General features: G+C 40.8%; 1 protein-coding gene across 3 annotated transcripts in view; it reads left to right on the top strand.

The window, feature by feature from the left end:
* Positions 1–14,733, top strand: part of ARL4A (ARF like GTPase 4A) — a 58,672-nt gene that overhangs the window by 835 nt on the left and 43,104 nt on the right. For 2 of the 3 annotated variants that reach the window (XM_089533144.1, XM_089533145.1), the window contains exon 2: positions 48–2,613. The exons of the other annotated variant lie outside the window; for it this stretch is intronic. In XM_089533144.1, the coding sequence (XP_089389270.1) occupies positions 156–767 (612 nt within the window). In that variant the 5' untranslated portion in view covers positions 48–155 and the 3' untranslated portion in view covers positions 768–2,613. Of the gene's footprint in view, positions 1–47; positions 2,614–14,733 lie in introns of those variants that run through there. 3 annotated transcript variants of the gene reach the window in all.

Raw genomic sequence — 14,733 nt, 5'->3', positions numbered from 1 at the left:
GTCGCTCTTGCGCGGCCCTGACCCCGCTGCGCTTCTCTCGTTGCCAGGAAGGGTCGGCGGCTGGGAACCCGGAGCACCAGTAGCGGCGGCGGCTTGAGGCAGCGGCGGCGGCGGGCGACGGGTGCCCCCTGCTCGCCCCGGGCCCCTCCCCTGCGATGGGGAATGGGTTGTCGGAGCAGACGCCGATCCTGTCGAGCCTGCCTTCCTTCCAGTGCTTCCACATCGTGATCCTGGGCCTGGACTGCGCCGGCAAGACCACCGTCCTCTACCGGCTCCAGTTCAACGAGTTCGTCAACACCGTCCCCACCAAGGGCTTCAACACCGAGAAGATCAAGGTGACGCTGGGGGGCAGCCACCACCACAAGACGGTCACCTTCCACTTCTGGGACGTGGGCGGGCAGGAGAAGCTGCGGCCCCTCTGGAAGTCCTACACGCGCTGCACCGACGGCATCGTCTTCGTGGTGGACTCTGTGGACGTGGAGCGGATGGAGGAGGCCAAGACGGAGCTGCACAAGATCACGCGGATCTCGGAGAACCAGGGGGTGCCGGTGCTGATCGTGGCCAACAAGCAGGACCTGCGGCACTCGCTCTCCCTGGCGGAGATGGAGAAGATGCTGGCCACGGGGGAGCTGAGCGCCTCCACCCCCTGGCACCTCCAGCCCACCTGCGCCATCATCGGAGACGGCCTCAAGGAAGGCCTGGAGAAACTGCACGACATGATCCTCAAGCGCAGGAAGATGCTCCGGCAGCAGAAGAAGAAGAGATGAAGCCGCCGGGGGGCTGGCTGGCTCAAACAGTTCCTGGCACCTGGCCTGCTCAATAGTCAAAGACTCAGCCTGGTGGGAAGCCTTGCAGACACAGACCCTTCACACCACCGTCTCCCCACAAGTTTCTTTGTTTTGTTTTGGGCACTCATACTCTAAAAACAAAAGCCAACAACACACACACACAAACAGATCCCTTGTCACTTAGTACAAAACGGATCAGGAAGCAGAGACGGGTGGTAAATGTGACCTGGATATCCAAATAGCCAAATAAAAGGAAAGAGTGTTGTTGCGCTTGGTGGTGTAAGTCCTATGTTCGAAGAGTGCCTTTGCAAGGCAAATGGCATCGACGGCATTCGGTGTTTTTTTCAGCTGCTTGTATAAGTGAAGTGTTTTAGACGGAGATACGCAGCTTTAAAATATAGTATCCTTTTAACAGTATACGGAGCTAGAAGACCATTATTTTAAAAGAGGCTGTGAATGTGGAGGGTTTGTTTTGTTTTGTTTGTTTCCAATAAAAGGTTGGCTGTGCGGTATGCTTTCTAAACTGGATCTCTTAAAATGACACTTGCGGCTCAGATAATTCAAACTGTCACGACTGCGGTGTGTTATCTAGTTTGATAGAGGGGGAAAAGTATGGCATATGTAAGAGCATGGATGGGTTTCCTGATAATGTAGCATGTCTTGGTGTGTAGGGGGTTCTATAGAAATAGCTGTGCATACTTAAAACAGTGCAAGCCAGGTTTGGACCATGCTTTTGTGTCCTAGGAGGGACCTGTCCTGGAAAGTTTGCTCTCCGAGAAAAATCCTGAACAACTAGACAAACACAAACTTCTACCATAAGGGACTTGGGTTTCAGGATACAGTGCAATATTACCTTTAAAACAAAATTGACGGCAATAAAATTTGATCCTAATTAAGTTTAAAGAAGCCGAAGTAAGCAGAACTACATGTCCCATGTGCCAGTACTGTTAAAATGTACTGCCAGGTCTTTTTATTACTATCCTTGCAGTACTTTTAGGAATGTATTGAAGCTTTATACACTTGAAAAAATTTTGACACTGTGGAAAACAAAACAAGAGTTTAAAGATGACCTCTGATTATGCTTTAAGCTTTCCTTGTTTACATTCGTGCAAACAGTGTTAAATGAATGGGTGGGACTGCATATGACTGAAAGGGTTGGTTTTTTCTTCGCTGGTACATTTTCTAAAAATGATCAATTTGAGTAGCAGGTTGAAGGGCTAAAGTAAAGCCTGTGTTACTCTACTGGTGCTGTGAAATGTTATAATAATTATATTGTAAAGCGAGGGAGAATACTTAAAAACAAAGAAGTCCTCCCTGGCACAACCAATAAAGTCTGTGTTCTCTTACCTACTAGCCAGAGACAGGGAGGTATAACTACAGTTCTGAATGTCAGGAAGTGCAACTTGTATAAAATCAAATTTTATAGCCAGAAACTGCTTAGAAGGTAACCAAAAATGCACTTTAGTGTTTCCAATACTGAAAGTGACAACATTTTTTAAAACAATGAAATCCTGGTCCTTTTTGAAAGAATTGAAGTAGCTTCCAATGGAGCTTTTGTACGGTGGTTATATGTAACTGCACTAGTGACACTAGAAGTCACTTAATGTCTATATTTATAGAGATGTGGATAACTTCTTGGACCTCAGTGAACTCAACTCCAGATGAGTATTCGGCGAAAGAAGTTGACAACGTTTTACTGTGCGGATCTTGCTTTTTATCAGAACTGTCTGCATGAAACTGAATCCTTTATTCATGTGAGATTTGTAATTTGTGACTATGTTTAAAGAAAAAAATCACAGGTATCTCATTAAAAATTTAATGGCAATTTGTATTATGTTCTGTATGTTTAACAGTAGTCACGTGTATTGCTTTTCGTGGTTATGGTACCTGATAACCTCTAGTAGAAATATTACAAAAGGTGTGACGTGTTTCCATATGGCTTTGTCATAGTCCAGCAACATTTTAATAGCTACTCATGGAGTCTGAGGCCCTGTCTGCACAGCTGGATCCACATGGAGTAACCAGTAGTAGTGTGTACATTTCCGGAACAGCACATGGCAATTATAGTTCCCCATAAGCGTGTAGATTAAAGGTCCTTTTTAGTGACAACCTGGAAGTTTTATTGACTCTATTCACAGCAGTTTAGCACCATTTAGTTGAGGCTACTGTGCTATCACAAATTCCTCCATGTACCTTTTGTGTGTCCTAAATGTGCTGGTTCACAACTAGCTACTTATATGAGAGGTCAATGTGTGCTAGGAGGTGCCAGTATCCATTTGCACAGCCCATGTGGATGCCATTAGTGTAATTCTGTTAGGCTGTTATTACTCTTGTGTACTTTCAGCCCACAGAAGCATTTTATAGGCTTGCAGGTCCCAACTATCTTATGCAGTATTCATGAAAAGGAAACTGTCAGATGTAAGAGTTGTGCCTTATTAAAACAGTGGAATTTCGCTGTGCTGTTTAGAGACTGAATAATCAATTTAGCTGATCTGGATGGAGCCAGCTGTCTGCTGAGTATTCCTTTTTTTTTAAATGCTTTAATAAAGGTGTGCCCTCTTAAAACACAGTTTCCCAGGAAAGTTTGATAGTCTTCATCCCCTTGCCTTGGGCCCAGATATAGTTACTACTTGGGAAAGTTTGGTTTCTTTTTTTTTCTTTTTTTTCCCTTTTCTTTCCATTTTTGGGGAGGTGATCTGGTTGTCTGCTTTTTTTATTTTACTCTGGGACTTTGTTCCCATCTCCCCCTGTGAGATGTACTAAACCTGGTGCAAGCTCCACTTTCTCTTGCAATGGCTGTACTTGCTAGGAGCACAACAGCACATCAAAACCATTCTGGGAAAAAGCCAGGGAGTTTTTGGGATGTTATGTCCAATAAAATGGTCAAGAAAAGAAAAGCAAGGCCAGTCAACCATTCAGTAGACTGCGAAAATATTTGCCTATTCTTAAAATTAATTGAGCAGTTCCATTGTTAATCCACAGTATTTCACAGTTTAGAGTGGTTCTTGTATGCTTTTTGTTTAACAGCAACTTCAGAGCTGCTTACTTGTTTCTCTTAGCCCTCTTACAAGAACTCAGGACAGCAGTTTTCTTTACCTAGAATTCTAGGAAGCTCTAATAGTTTAATAAAATAAAGTTACATGAAGATGTTTTCTCTGTGTAAACAGATTTATAGACTTCAATACTTTTTGTATTGAAGAAAACTATGGTCCAATACGTACTGCAGAAATAATCCAGTTTGAGGTTGCTTTAGCTTCCCTGGCTCAGTGCTAGAGAATTCTGGGAATTGTAGTTTATTATGGCACTAGAGCTCTCTGACAGAGAAGGCTAAATGTCTCACAAAACTACAGGTCCCAGGATTCCCTAGCACTGAGCCAGGGCAGTTTAAGTGATCTCATGATGGGTTATTTCTGCAGTGTGTTTTGGACCCATGTGTGCCTCTTACTAGTTAAGACATCTATCTAGTTGTATATTGAAATTGAAATAAAATTGGGTAACATTTGCTTTCTGGGGAACATAGTATCCAGACACTGGGACATCAAGAGGTGTGTTTTACTAGTTCTGACAGAAGCTTCATGAAATTTAGCTAAGCATGTGACACATACAAACTGCAGGGAGACTTGTAGCTCTTTTGTGGGAAAATGTGTGAGTGATTAATTGAAACTGCTTCATCACCTTTCTTTATCTGAATATTTTGAAACAAGTACAGTAATTGAGGACCAGTAAATATCTAGACTCTGTTAGTATACATCATATAGAGAAAGGAAACTTAGATGAGGACTCCTTTGCGTTGCTCTGGCAATGCTACAGTTATATGTAGAGTTGAAAATGCTTCATGTTTCTTTTTTTTCAAAGTGAGGGATGATAGCTAAATAGGTAGAATCTAATGACACTTGGGGTAACTATAGATAACTTCACATAGTAACAATGGTAACTAATTTGTCTAGAAGGTGGTCCTCATCTTTAGTTGCAGTAGCACATTATTCATTATACATTGGTAGATGAAAGAGCAGCCTGTACTACTTTTGCTTCTCTCCCTCTTAATGACCTCTCTTGCCACTTAATGAAACCACAGCTGTTTAAGAGTAACTGGGGGCCTGCCACAACTTGTGTCTGTCCAATGGTTTATCAAATCTTAGGACTGGAAATAGCTTTGCTGGATAGGTGTAGGCAAAATGGGTCAGAAGTAGATGGGTTATAGGTAGATCGTTGGCAGGCCTGAACAATAGGAGAACTGCAAGCAGGTGGTACTGTAAAAATTTCATAGCATAATGTTTTAGATGTATATGTGAAATTATATCCAGAGGTGCTGTGTTGACTATACAGCAAAGTACACTAACATCCCAAATCCACAAGACAGTGACACTTTTATGGGGCCAACCAAAATGCACAAAATACATATTGCAGGCTTCACCAGCTGCTTCATCAGGCAAAGGTATTAAAATCATACAGCATTTTAAACTAATGATTTTTAAAATCTTTGCCTGATGAAGAAGCTGGTGGAGCTTCAAAAGCTTGCAATATATATGAAACTAATTAGCCTCTATAAGTAGGTTTAGCAGGACTTTCCCTGGAAAGAGCAATAAAATGGTTTTAAAACACATGTTTAAAATGAGTATTTTTATGCAAGATTGACTAAATTTAAAGCCACTCCATTTTGTTTTGACATGCTTAAAGTAGCTGCATTGATTTCATAAATGACTGAGCATGACTAAGTCTTAAGTTCAACCAGTTCTGTTTGCTTGCCAGAGTTTGCTCATGTTTGGGATAAAAGTAGATTTGGGATGGAGCTATCACAAAAGTCTTCATGGAGAACTTTTCCTCCTGTTTAAATTTGCCAGGAAGTGTCTTGCTAAGATGGTTCATTCTTGAGCAACAAGGAGTAGGTAGAATATTTTAGGCGTCTGTACAATAGGAATGATTTCTAAAAATATCCCTCTGTTGCTAAGACCAGATGAGCATCATTGTATTAGCAGCCTTAGGAAGCCCTGCTAGAAAGGCTCTTCTGGCATTTTTAACACCAACTCGTGACATGACCTGATGTGAAATGTTCATAGTGTCTGGCAGATCTTGAGTATGGCTGGGCTCATACTCTACACAGAAAACAGGATCAAAATACCTTGGAAGACAACAGCAATACAAGGGGCTTTTTAAAATTTTAAAAAGAAGGCAGATATTAAGGATTGTCACTATATTTCCCTGAGATGTTTGTTCAGTATTCTCCAAAATGCACATTGCCCTTGCCTATAAGAGTGCACATTCAATAGAATATTGGTGTAGACACAAAATATACTCAGTTAAATCTTAGAGAGGAGAATATCTAGCACTAGCTACTGTAAAGGGAGGGAACCCCTACCAATCTCCTGTAGGGTGTGTGTCAAAATGATAGGGTTTTCCTGTAAAAAGAACTCAAATTTGGGCCTTTCATTCTTTATCTACCATCCTTCCTTGCTCTATCAATGGCAACAGGACCACGGCTACTCCCATTCCCCTCCCTTTCGCTCCTGGAAGTACAATCTTACTAGACAGTGGGTGCCTAATCCAGCTTTACAGAGCTAATAGAGGCAGAAGTAGGTGACAGTTGTTATGGCGTGAAAGTAAAGTGTCAGGGAAAATACTTCTTTTGCTTATTTTGTGTGTTGGGTTGGTATTAAAAACATTAAGATTTTAAATTGCTGGCAACCCTAATCTTTTGCATGCAGCCTAGCACTTTAGTACTATACTGGAGAGAGAGGAGGCATTCTCATCCTCTCCAAGACATGGCTTAGAACTGCTCTGCTACCACTATATCTTAGTGCATCAATTTTGTTATTGTTTGTGTAAGGGCTGGACCAGTGTAGTATCATGATTTGAGTGCTGGACTCCACTGTGGGATTCCAGAGTCAAATCCCTGCTTGCCTTGGAAACCCTCAGAAGCTGCATCAACACTGTGGAAATAATCCAGTTTGATACCACTTCAACTGCTGTGGCTCAATGTTGTGGAGTTCTGGGAATTGTAGTTTGTTTTTGGCACCAGAGCTCTCAGACAGAGAAGGCTAAATTGTCTTAAACAAAATCCCAAACCCTACAGTTCCCAAAATTCCATAGCATTGAGCCATTGTAGTTAAAGTCGTGTCAAATGGGATTATTTCTTCAGTGCAGATGCAGCCTCACTGATCTTGAGGAGTCACACTCATTTTCAAAGGAAGAGAATGGCAATCCCTCTCTGAATAAATGTTACCAAGGAACATCTGTGACTAGTGTCACTATGGAGAGTCAGCCCGGTGTGGTGGTTTGAGCATTGGACTGTTGACTGGAGAACAGCGTCTGAATCCCTGTTTGGCCATGAGACCCACTGGATGACTCTGGGCAAGTCACACTCTCTCAGCCTCAGATGGCAATGACAACTCCTCTCTGAAGAAACTTGTCAAGAAAACCCTGTCATAGATTAACCTTAGGGTTGCCATAAATCAGAAACAATGTTAAGGCACATAACAACAATAACAAAGTCAGAAATGACCTGAAAGCATACACCTACTAAAAGTAAAAATAAAATTAGATGCTGGAGACTGACGGTTGACCCCCTCCATCCCACATCTTTTCATGACCAGCCTTTTAAAAATGTGGGGTCTCTACACTGCAAGAGAACACATTTTAACTCTCGGTTCCATCCCTCCTATTTGCTGGCAAATTTGGTAAAACATGTGAACTAATGTTTTTTCCCTTGCCATCTTTGTGTGGGGGCAGGGATGGGAATTTGAATAAGAAAAAATACAAGGTACATGGATGGAGGCTGCTGGAAAACACTATGGCAACAATCAAAATATAATTTATATGATAAGTTGATGATGTGGATCTCCTAAACCAGCCTTCTCAACATAGTGCCTTTCAGCGAGGTCTTTAAACAGAGTGGATGGCCATCTGTCAGGTATGCTTTGATTGAGAGTTCCTGCATGGCAGGGGGGTTGGACTGGATGGCCCTTGTGGTCTCTTCCAATTCTATGATTCTATGGTATTAGTCTATGTCTGCTACCATACCCTGCCATCATTGGTTGTGCATATATGAAGGATGCCAGTTTGGGGAAGGAATCCATGTGGAAAAGCTCCACATTATGGGCTACCAAAAATGCATGGTCATGTTTCTTCTCAAACAACAGCATTCAGTCAGATTAATATACTAAAAGTGGAAGTGTTTCCTGCAACCACCACCCTCATTATTGGTTTTACGGATAAATCTTGACTGAATGTCATGAGCTACTGCCAATGAGCCTTTGGAATGAAAGTAAAAGAGATCGGGATAATAAAAGGCCGAAGATAATTATGCATGAACTGTACTGACCTACCTCTCAAGGTTGTTGTGAGGATAAGTTGGGAGTAACATGATTGCTACCTTGAGCTATTTGGAAGAAAGGTAAGGTATACATTTAACATGTTTTCAAGAGCCTGGTAACTAAATACTTAATACATTTCCCCCAAAAATATTGATCACAACAAGAAAAGGTGAAAAAACAGCTAAAGAAAATGAAAGAGGTGATTTCGCTTCCTTTAATGTAGGAGTAATGAAATGCTGAATTCAACCCCCTCCCCACACACACTTGATCTTTCTCTTGACTTGTTGCTTTGTAATGAAGCAGTCGGTGGCACAGGATGTAGCTGTTCCCAGATGATAATGCAAAGTGAAAGGCTGGACTTTGGAAGCCCCAGGGTGGCACAGCATGGTGCTGGATTCTCTGAAGAACTGATTGCTTTCCCATAAGAAGAACAGTAACTGAAGCCAATAACCCTTGTAAATGTGCTTTCTTCCACTATAGTTCCACAAGCAATATGCTTATGTTTGAGAGTAACTTGCTATTCCTTCCTGAATTTAAAATGCATATGAATCATGACCCTAGAAGTGTTGGTGTGGCATTAGTGTATTTTTAAAAGCATTGCTCAGCACTTATTCCAACACTGCAGTTAAGTATTTTTCAGGGTGGGAATGCTGTGCTAGCTTGGAAAGTCTGGTTGGTCCCCTCCTTATTCTTTCTGCCAGCTGGTGAAGACCATTTTATTCTGGCAGGCTTTTGAGATCTAAATTATGTAGAAGTAGGGTGTGTGAAGTGGTGGGCTGTATATCTTTATACATTTTTATTTTTTGTTAGCAATTGTGTTTTAAATGTGCTTGCAACTATTTTAAGCATTTTTTTAAAATGATGCAGTTATTTAATTTTAACTTTTGTAAAAAAAATCTTTTTTTAAATTATATTAGCCACTTTGAACTCCATCATGGGACAAGGGCCAGAGTATAAATTCAATCAATAAGTGCTATAGGGAAAGGCTGGAGAGCCAGCATGGCATAATGGTTTGAGTGTTGGACTACAACTTTGTTGACCAGGCTTCAGTTCCCAGCTCAGCAATGGAAACCCACTGGGTGACCCTGGGCAGATCCCATGCTCTCAGTCTCAGGGGAAAGCAATGGCAAATCTCCCTCTGAACAAATCTTGCCAAGGAAACTCCATGATAGGATCACCTTAGGGTTGCCATAAGTCAGAAGCGACTTTCAGGCACACACCACCACCAGGGAAAGATAGTCTACTATCAGTCTTATTTATCCTTAACAAGAGCCCTGCAATGTAGATCATGGCTGTTATTTTTTACATGTGAGGAAAACTGTTGGAGAGACTTGGCCAAATCCCTGTTAGAATCATAGAATCATACTCGGTTAGGATTTTCTCTCATTCTATTTAGCTGATCACACTTGTTCTTTTAATGTTTGAGATAATAAAATACTATGCAAAAAGACAGGAATTTTGTTGTAAAAAAACAGAGTATGTTCTTTATAAAATCTTAATGTATTATTTGAATACATCTCCCCCATTAAAAAAGAGAGTATGACTCAAGCTTGTCTTGTGAATTGTACAACTGTGGACTTCATTTAGCATCACTGGTATGCCACGTAGTTCACAGAAGATGAATGACAGTGCATGTTTGGAACTGTCTGTCCCTCTTATGGATAGGACAATTTACCTATCAAGAGTAGTGTCTGGCACAAAAGTAAAGTTGGAGCACCCTTCCACGGAAGAGAGTTCAGTGTATGTACTGAAACCTCAGGTGTGCATTTTTTTTTGGCCTGCAAAGGGATCATTTTACTGAAGTAAAACTGAGCATGTTTATTTTCTTGTAAATGATGCTTTCCATGGCACCTAAATAGCATGAAGCTTTAATTTGGAACAGCAGTACAAGATTTGGCTCAGAGTTGGGGTTGTCAGCATTTTCTGTTCTCTTCTTGTTTCAGAGAGCATGATAACTTTAAAAGCCATGGAATTATGTATTTATCTGAAATGTGGCCTGCAGGCTTTTTAACTTTTTGGACTTTTATCAAAAAGGATGATTTAATTTGACATTTTTCTTTGAAATATAGACAAGCCAAATAACAGGGGAGCATTGTTTCTTTTTGTAATATGTATAAATCAAAATTGGCTTATTTCCTCTTAAATTAAATGGTATTAGGCCACGGTTCTTAGCAGAAACCCTAGCAGTTTTCCAGCTGCTATTACTAGTCTTTTAGAATTGGAGAAATTTGAGTATTTTACTATCTGGTGGAATGTGATGGTGTGGCAGTTACAAGCCAGCTTATACCTTTGCTGAGGTGTAATGTTTACTAGATTGTATTGACCAATTTTCTATTATCAGACTGGCTTGATGTTTTGTGAGTGTGTATGTGTGCTTATGGATGTATGTGTACAAAATATGTGTATGTGTATGCATGTTTCTAGAGTGCTGTAAGAACTTCATTAATAGCCAAAGGTTCAACAAAGTCCCTTGGGAACAGCAGTTACCTGTGTTTGAAAAAACTGCTGTAAGCTGCTTTGAGGCCATGTGGGAGAGTAAGAGATAAGTCTAATGAGCAAACATAGCTTGCCCTATCGAGCCATCTTCATGCCAAGTACCTTTTGCAGTAGGAAGACAGGATATTATGCCACAGCTAATGAGTTTGTTCTGGCATTGGTTCTTATTGTACTTCATCACACCAGGCTCATAAGGCACCACAATTCCATTAATCTTGCAAATACAAGCATGCCAGGTTGAAGACAAACATGATCACACAGCTCTTCAAAAGTGGGATGCTGCTGCTTCTGCCCCAGCCTCTTCCTTGTGCCTGCATCCATAGGCCTGCCTCCTTGCCCTAACCCCTTCCCAGGATGCCTTTTGGTCTTTATTTTAATTTATTATTTATTTTAGTTCAATTGCATTCTCATGGCAATCCGTAAAAATTAAATCAATCAAATAAGAAAAACAGCCTACTTAGGAAAGCAAGGGGGAGGGGAAGAGGAGTATAATATCTACTGGCACCATATATTGGAAGTGCTTCAGAAGGAACTTACACCCATTCAATAGTGAAAAAGCAGCACAATTGGGAAGCACTGATGGGATTTGCTTGTCAATGAAAAGAAACATTCCAGCAATGGATGGACTAAAGACCAGCGACTGAACAGACACAGCATCATGTGATAAAGGGCAGCCACGGATGCTGCTATCCTGCTCTAATTCCACTTTTCAAGCCTGATGGGATAAAGTCCATTGACTAGAGTCTACTTCAGCAGATAACATTAAATTAAATTACAACACACACACACACAGAGAAAGAAATGATTGTGTGTGAAAGATGTAGTACACATGGGCTTCAGTGCATGCACAGGCAAAGGAAGAAATTGTAAACAGTGGAGCCAGTAGAAAGGAAATGAAAAAAATACAGTTAGTGACAATTCTCTTGGTTGTGGATCCAGACCTGGGCCCTTTCAAATTACAAAGTTATAACACAACAAGAACAATAACTCCACTTTACCTACCATGGCTTGTTGCTGCTGTGTGCTTTCAAGTTGTTTCCGATTTATAGCAATCCTAAGATGACCCTATAACAGAGTTCAGAGGGGGTTTACCATTGTCTTCCTCTGAGGCTGGGACTTGCCCAAGATAACACTGCAGGTTTCCATGAGTGAGTGAAGATTCAAGCTCTGGTCTCCCACAGCTCAGAGCATTTCTAAAGAGCAGGATATAAATACAATTAATAGTACTACTACTACTACTACTACCAATAATAATAATAATACTCCATCACTCAGAGCACTGCACAGTGCTGAATTTGCATCCTATAGAATCCTGGAGTTATATTTTGGTGAGAATCCTAAGTACCCCTCCCTAAATTGCAACTCCTAGATTGCATAGGATGGAATCCTGACAGTTAAAGTGGAATCATAGTGTTATAACTGTGTATTGTGAAAGGGCCCTTAGAGCAGACAAAATTCCTGGAGTTGTACTGAGTTGTAGTGAAAAACAATGAGACTTTTCCAAACCTTTGGGAAGACTGGTTGAGATCACTGGAACTTGACATGACCATTTGCCTTTCCACTGATTTTAATATACCTCCTCTGTGATGAAGTCTGGAGCCAATCTTATGTAAACATGATGGCCATTCACAACAGAAGTAACATTTGATTTAGAAACTACTGATTTAGAAACTACTGGTTGGGAACTGTACAGTCCCCTGGATGTTGATGGACTGCAGCTACTGGCAGCCTTAGTTAGCCTAACCGATGCTGAGGAATACTGGGGTTTCAGCAGCATCTGAAGAGCTCCTTAATTCCAATTCCCACCCCTTTCTCTTTGTTCTCTCTCCCCAAGTGTCCACTGATGAATATCTCCACACTGACAGCATTCTCATAAAATGCTAAACCATGATAACAGCTCCCAAAATAGCATACCATTAGCATAATACAGTTATCCTAGCTTTGATAAACCGTGCTAATTTCTGGCTCTTTGGAGCTGAAATGTCTGTCTTGACTTGAATCTGATATATCTGAGTCTACATTTAAATAGATATATATGAAGAAAAGAAATATGATAGTGGGATTTGGGGAGAAAAGTGGTGTCTTCTGGGTTTTTGCTTGTCATACAGTTGTATGGATCTTCTAGGAAATAGGACAGCCTTTCAATATCCATTTTAATGGTGCAGGAGACACAAGAATTCAGCATGAATTTTAATAAGATGTTTGTCCATATGTTTCTGTCAGTTTCTTCTTTTTACCATTTGCCAAAATCATAGAAAAGAGTTAATGTTAAGTTTTTCTGTTTGTGGAGCCATTTATCACTGCAGTGGATAAATGGAACATTTCACATGGAGAGAACGTCATTCTTTTTTCACCCAGGTATATTATATATTGACACACACACACACAGGTAGTTCCACATTGTAGAAAGCAACCTTACACAATATGTCAACTGTGGAAAAACAGTCTTGTGAGCCATGTATGTCACTTTGGTAGGATGAGTCAAACATTTTATTGCAATAAGCACAGGTAATCAAAGAATGCACTTGGAGTGCTACTTGACACGATTAGAGGAAGCCTTTGTTTTCATCTGGTCGAGTTGTCTTTGCTCTAATTCTGAATCTCATAAGCTAAGCAAACTGTCATGGTTTCCTTTCAGGAACTCTGGGGACTGACGATCTAGAAGAGTATCTTCGATCTCCACCACCCAGTGCCACCAACGATAACAGAGCCACACCAGCAAGGCTTTTAATTCACTGGAAATGTGTTTCCTTTAGTGCAATAGAGAAAGAGACTTATAGCTCTGCTATTGTGCTCGGCTTTTCAGAGATGAAGTACCTTGGGCATTGTAACAATGTGCTTTGGTAGCTAGGCCAGAGGAACTGTCTGGCTTGAGAGATACCCCTTAAAATCAGGAAGGAGGGAAAGTGGAAATTACTGGTATTGTAGCTGGAAATGACAGTTGAAAGAGACAGTCTGAAAAATAAAAAAATAGTGGATTTAATCTAAATTGGTTCTTGTCACACATCAGGTTATATAACTCCCTGCTCTGATCCTAAGGCTAGAGCTAGGGTATGGTAGTAAGGAGAGTTTTGAAAAGTTACTTCGGGTGCTGCTACTCACATTATTCCCTCCAACAAGATGTCCTGGCTATTCTGATTGAGGTGTTGTAATAATAATATTTATTTATACCCCGCTCTTCAGCCAAAAGGCTATCAGAGCGGCTTATAAATGGTTAATTAGACATTTCCCTGCCCTCAGGCTTACAATCTAAAGAGGTAAGAATTGTGGCCCCCAAAGTAACTTCAGAGTTCTGGTAGCAAGTTTGTTGTCCTCTTGCCAGTCATCTATATAATAATCCTTCTGTGGACAAGCCCTTCTTTTTTTATCTGTTAATAAATAAACCACATTTTGAGTATTCAGTGAGTCCTTTGCAGTGATATTAGGGATTCCATCCTCACAGGTTTCCCACAGAGCCCCATATCCTTGGTCATATTTGATGAATTTGGATTATAACTGCAGGGTTTTCTTGGCTCAACTCAGGCAACAGGGCAAACAGAAGTGATGGCAGTGAAAATGTCCAAACAGCCCTTGGGCTTAATAATTTATTATGGGTCCCAGAGCAGATCAATCCAGAAATCTCCCTGGAAGCCAAGATGACACAACGTGGGCTGGCATACTTTGGACACATTATGAGAAGACATGAATCATTGGAAGGCAGTTAGCAACAACAAAATAAAGCCATCTATGACAAAAAGAGCCACACATATTACATGGAAGCACTACTTGTAGGTGTGTTCCCTGATAGGCATTTAAAATGAGCGGGTAGTTGTAACAACATAAGTATATAATTCCCTATACAGAGCTTGGAAAAATTATTTTTCTGGACTATATCTCCCAGAATGCTCCAGCCACCATGGCCACTGACTAGGGGATTCTGGGTGTTATTGTTCGAAAAGGTATGTATGTTATTTATTTATAACATATTATATAGTGCCATAAATGTACACAGCACTGCAAAAAAAATAATAATAAAACAATAAAAACAGATTGCTGCAAATGGCATAGCACATAATAGGAAAGAAATATGGGCTAAGGAAGCAAATGCAAATAAGCTAAGCAACCAGTAAACATCATAATTCAACATGCTTTCTCAGGCT

This window comes from Sceloporus occidentalis, unplaced genomic scaffold, assembly GCF_023333645.1.
Source record: "Sceloporus occidentalis isolate IW3139 unplaced genomic scaffold, rSceOcc1.0.p SCAF_7, whole genome shotgun sequence".
Classification (NCBI taxonomy): domain Eukaryota; kingdom Metazoa; phylum Chordata; class Lepidosauria; order Squamata; family Phrynosomatidae; genus Sceloporus; species Sceloporus occidentalis.
Note: the sequence above shows the minus strand (reverse complement) of the source record. Positions and strands in the feature narration are given on the sequence as shown.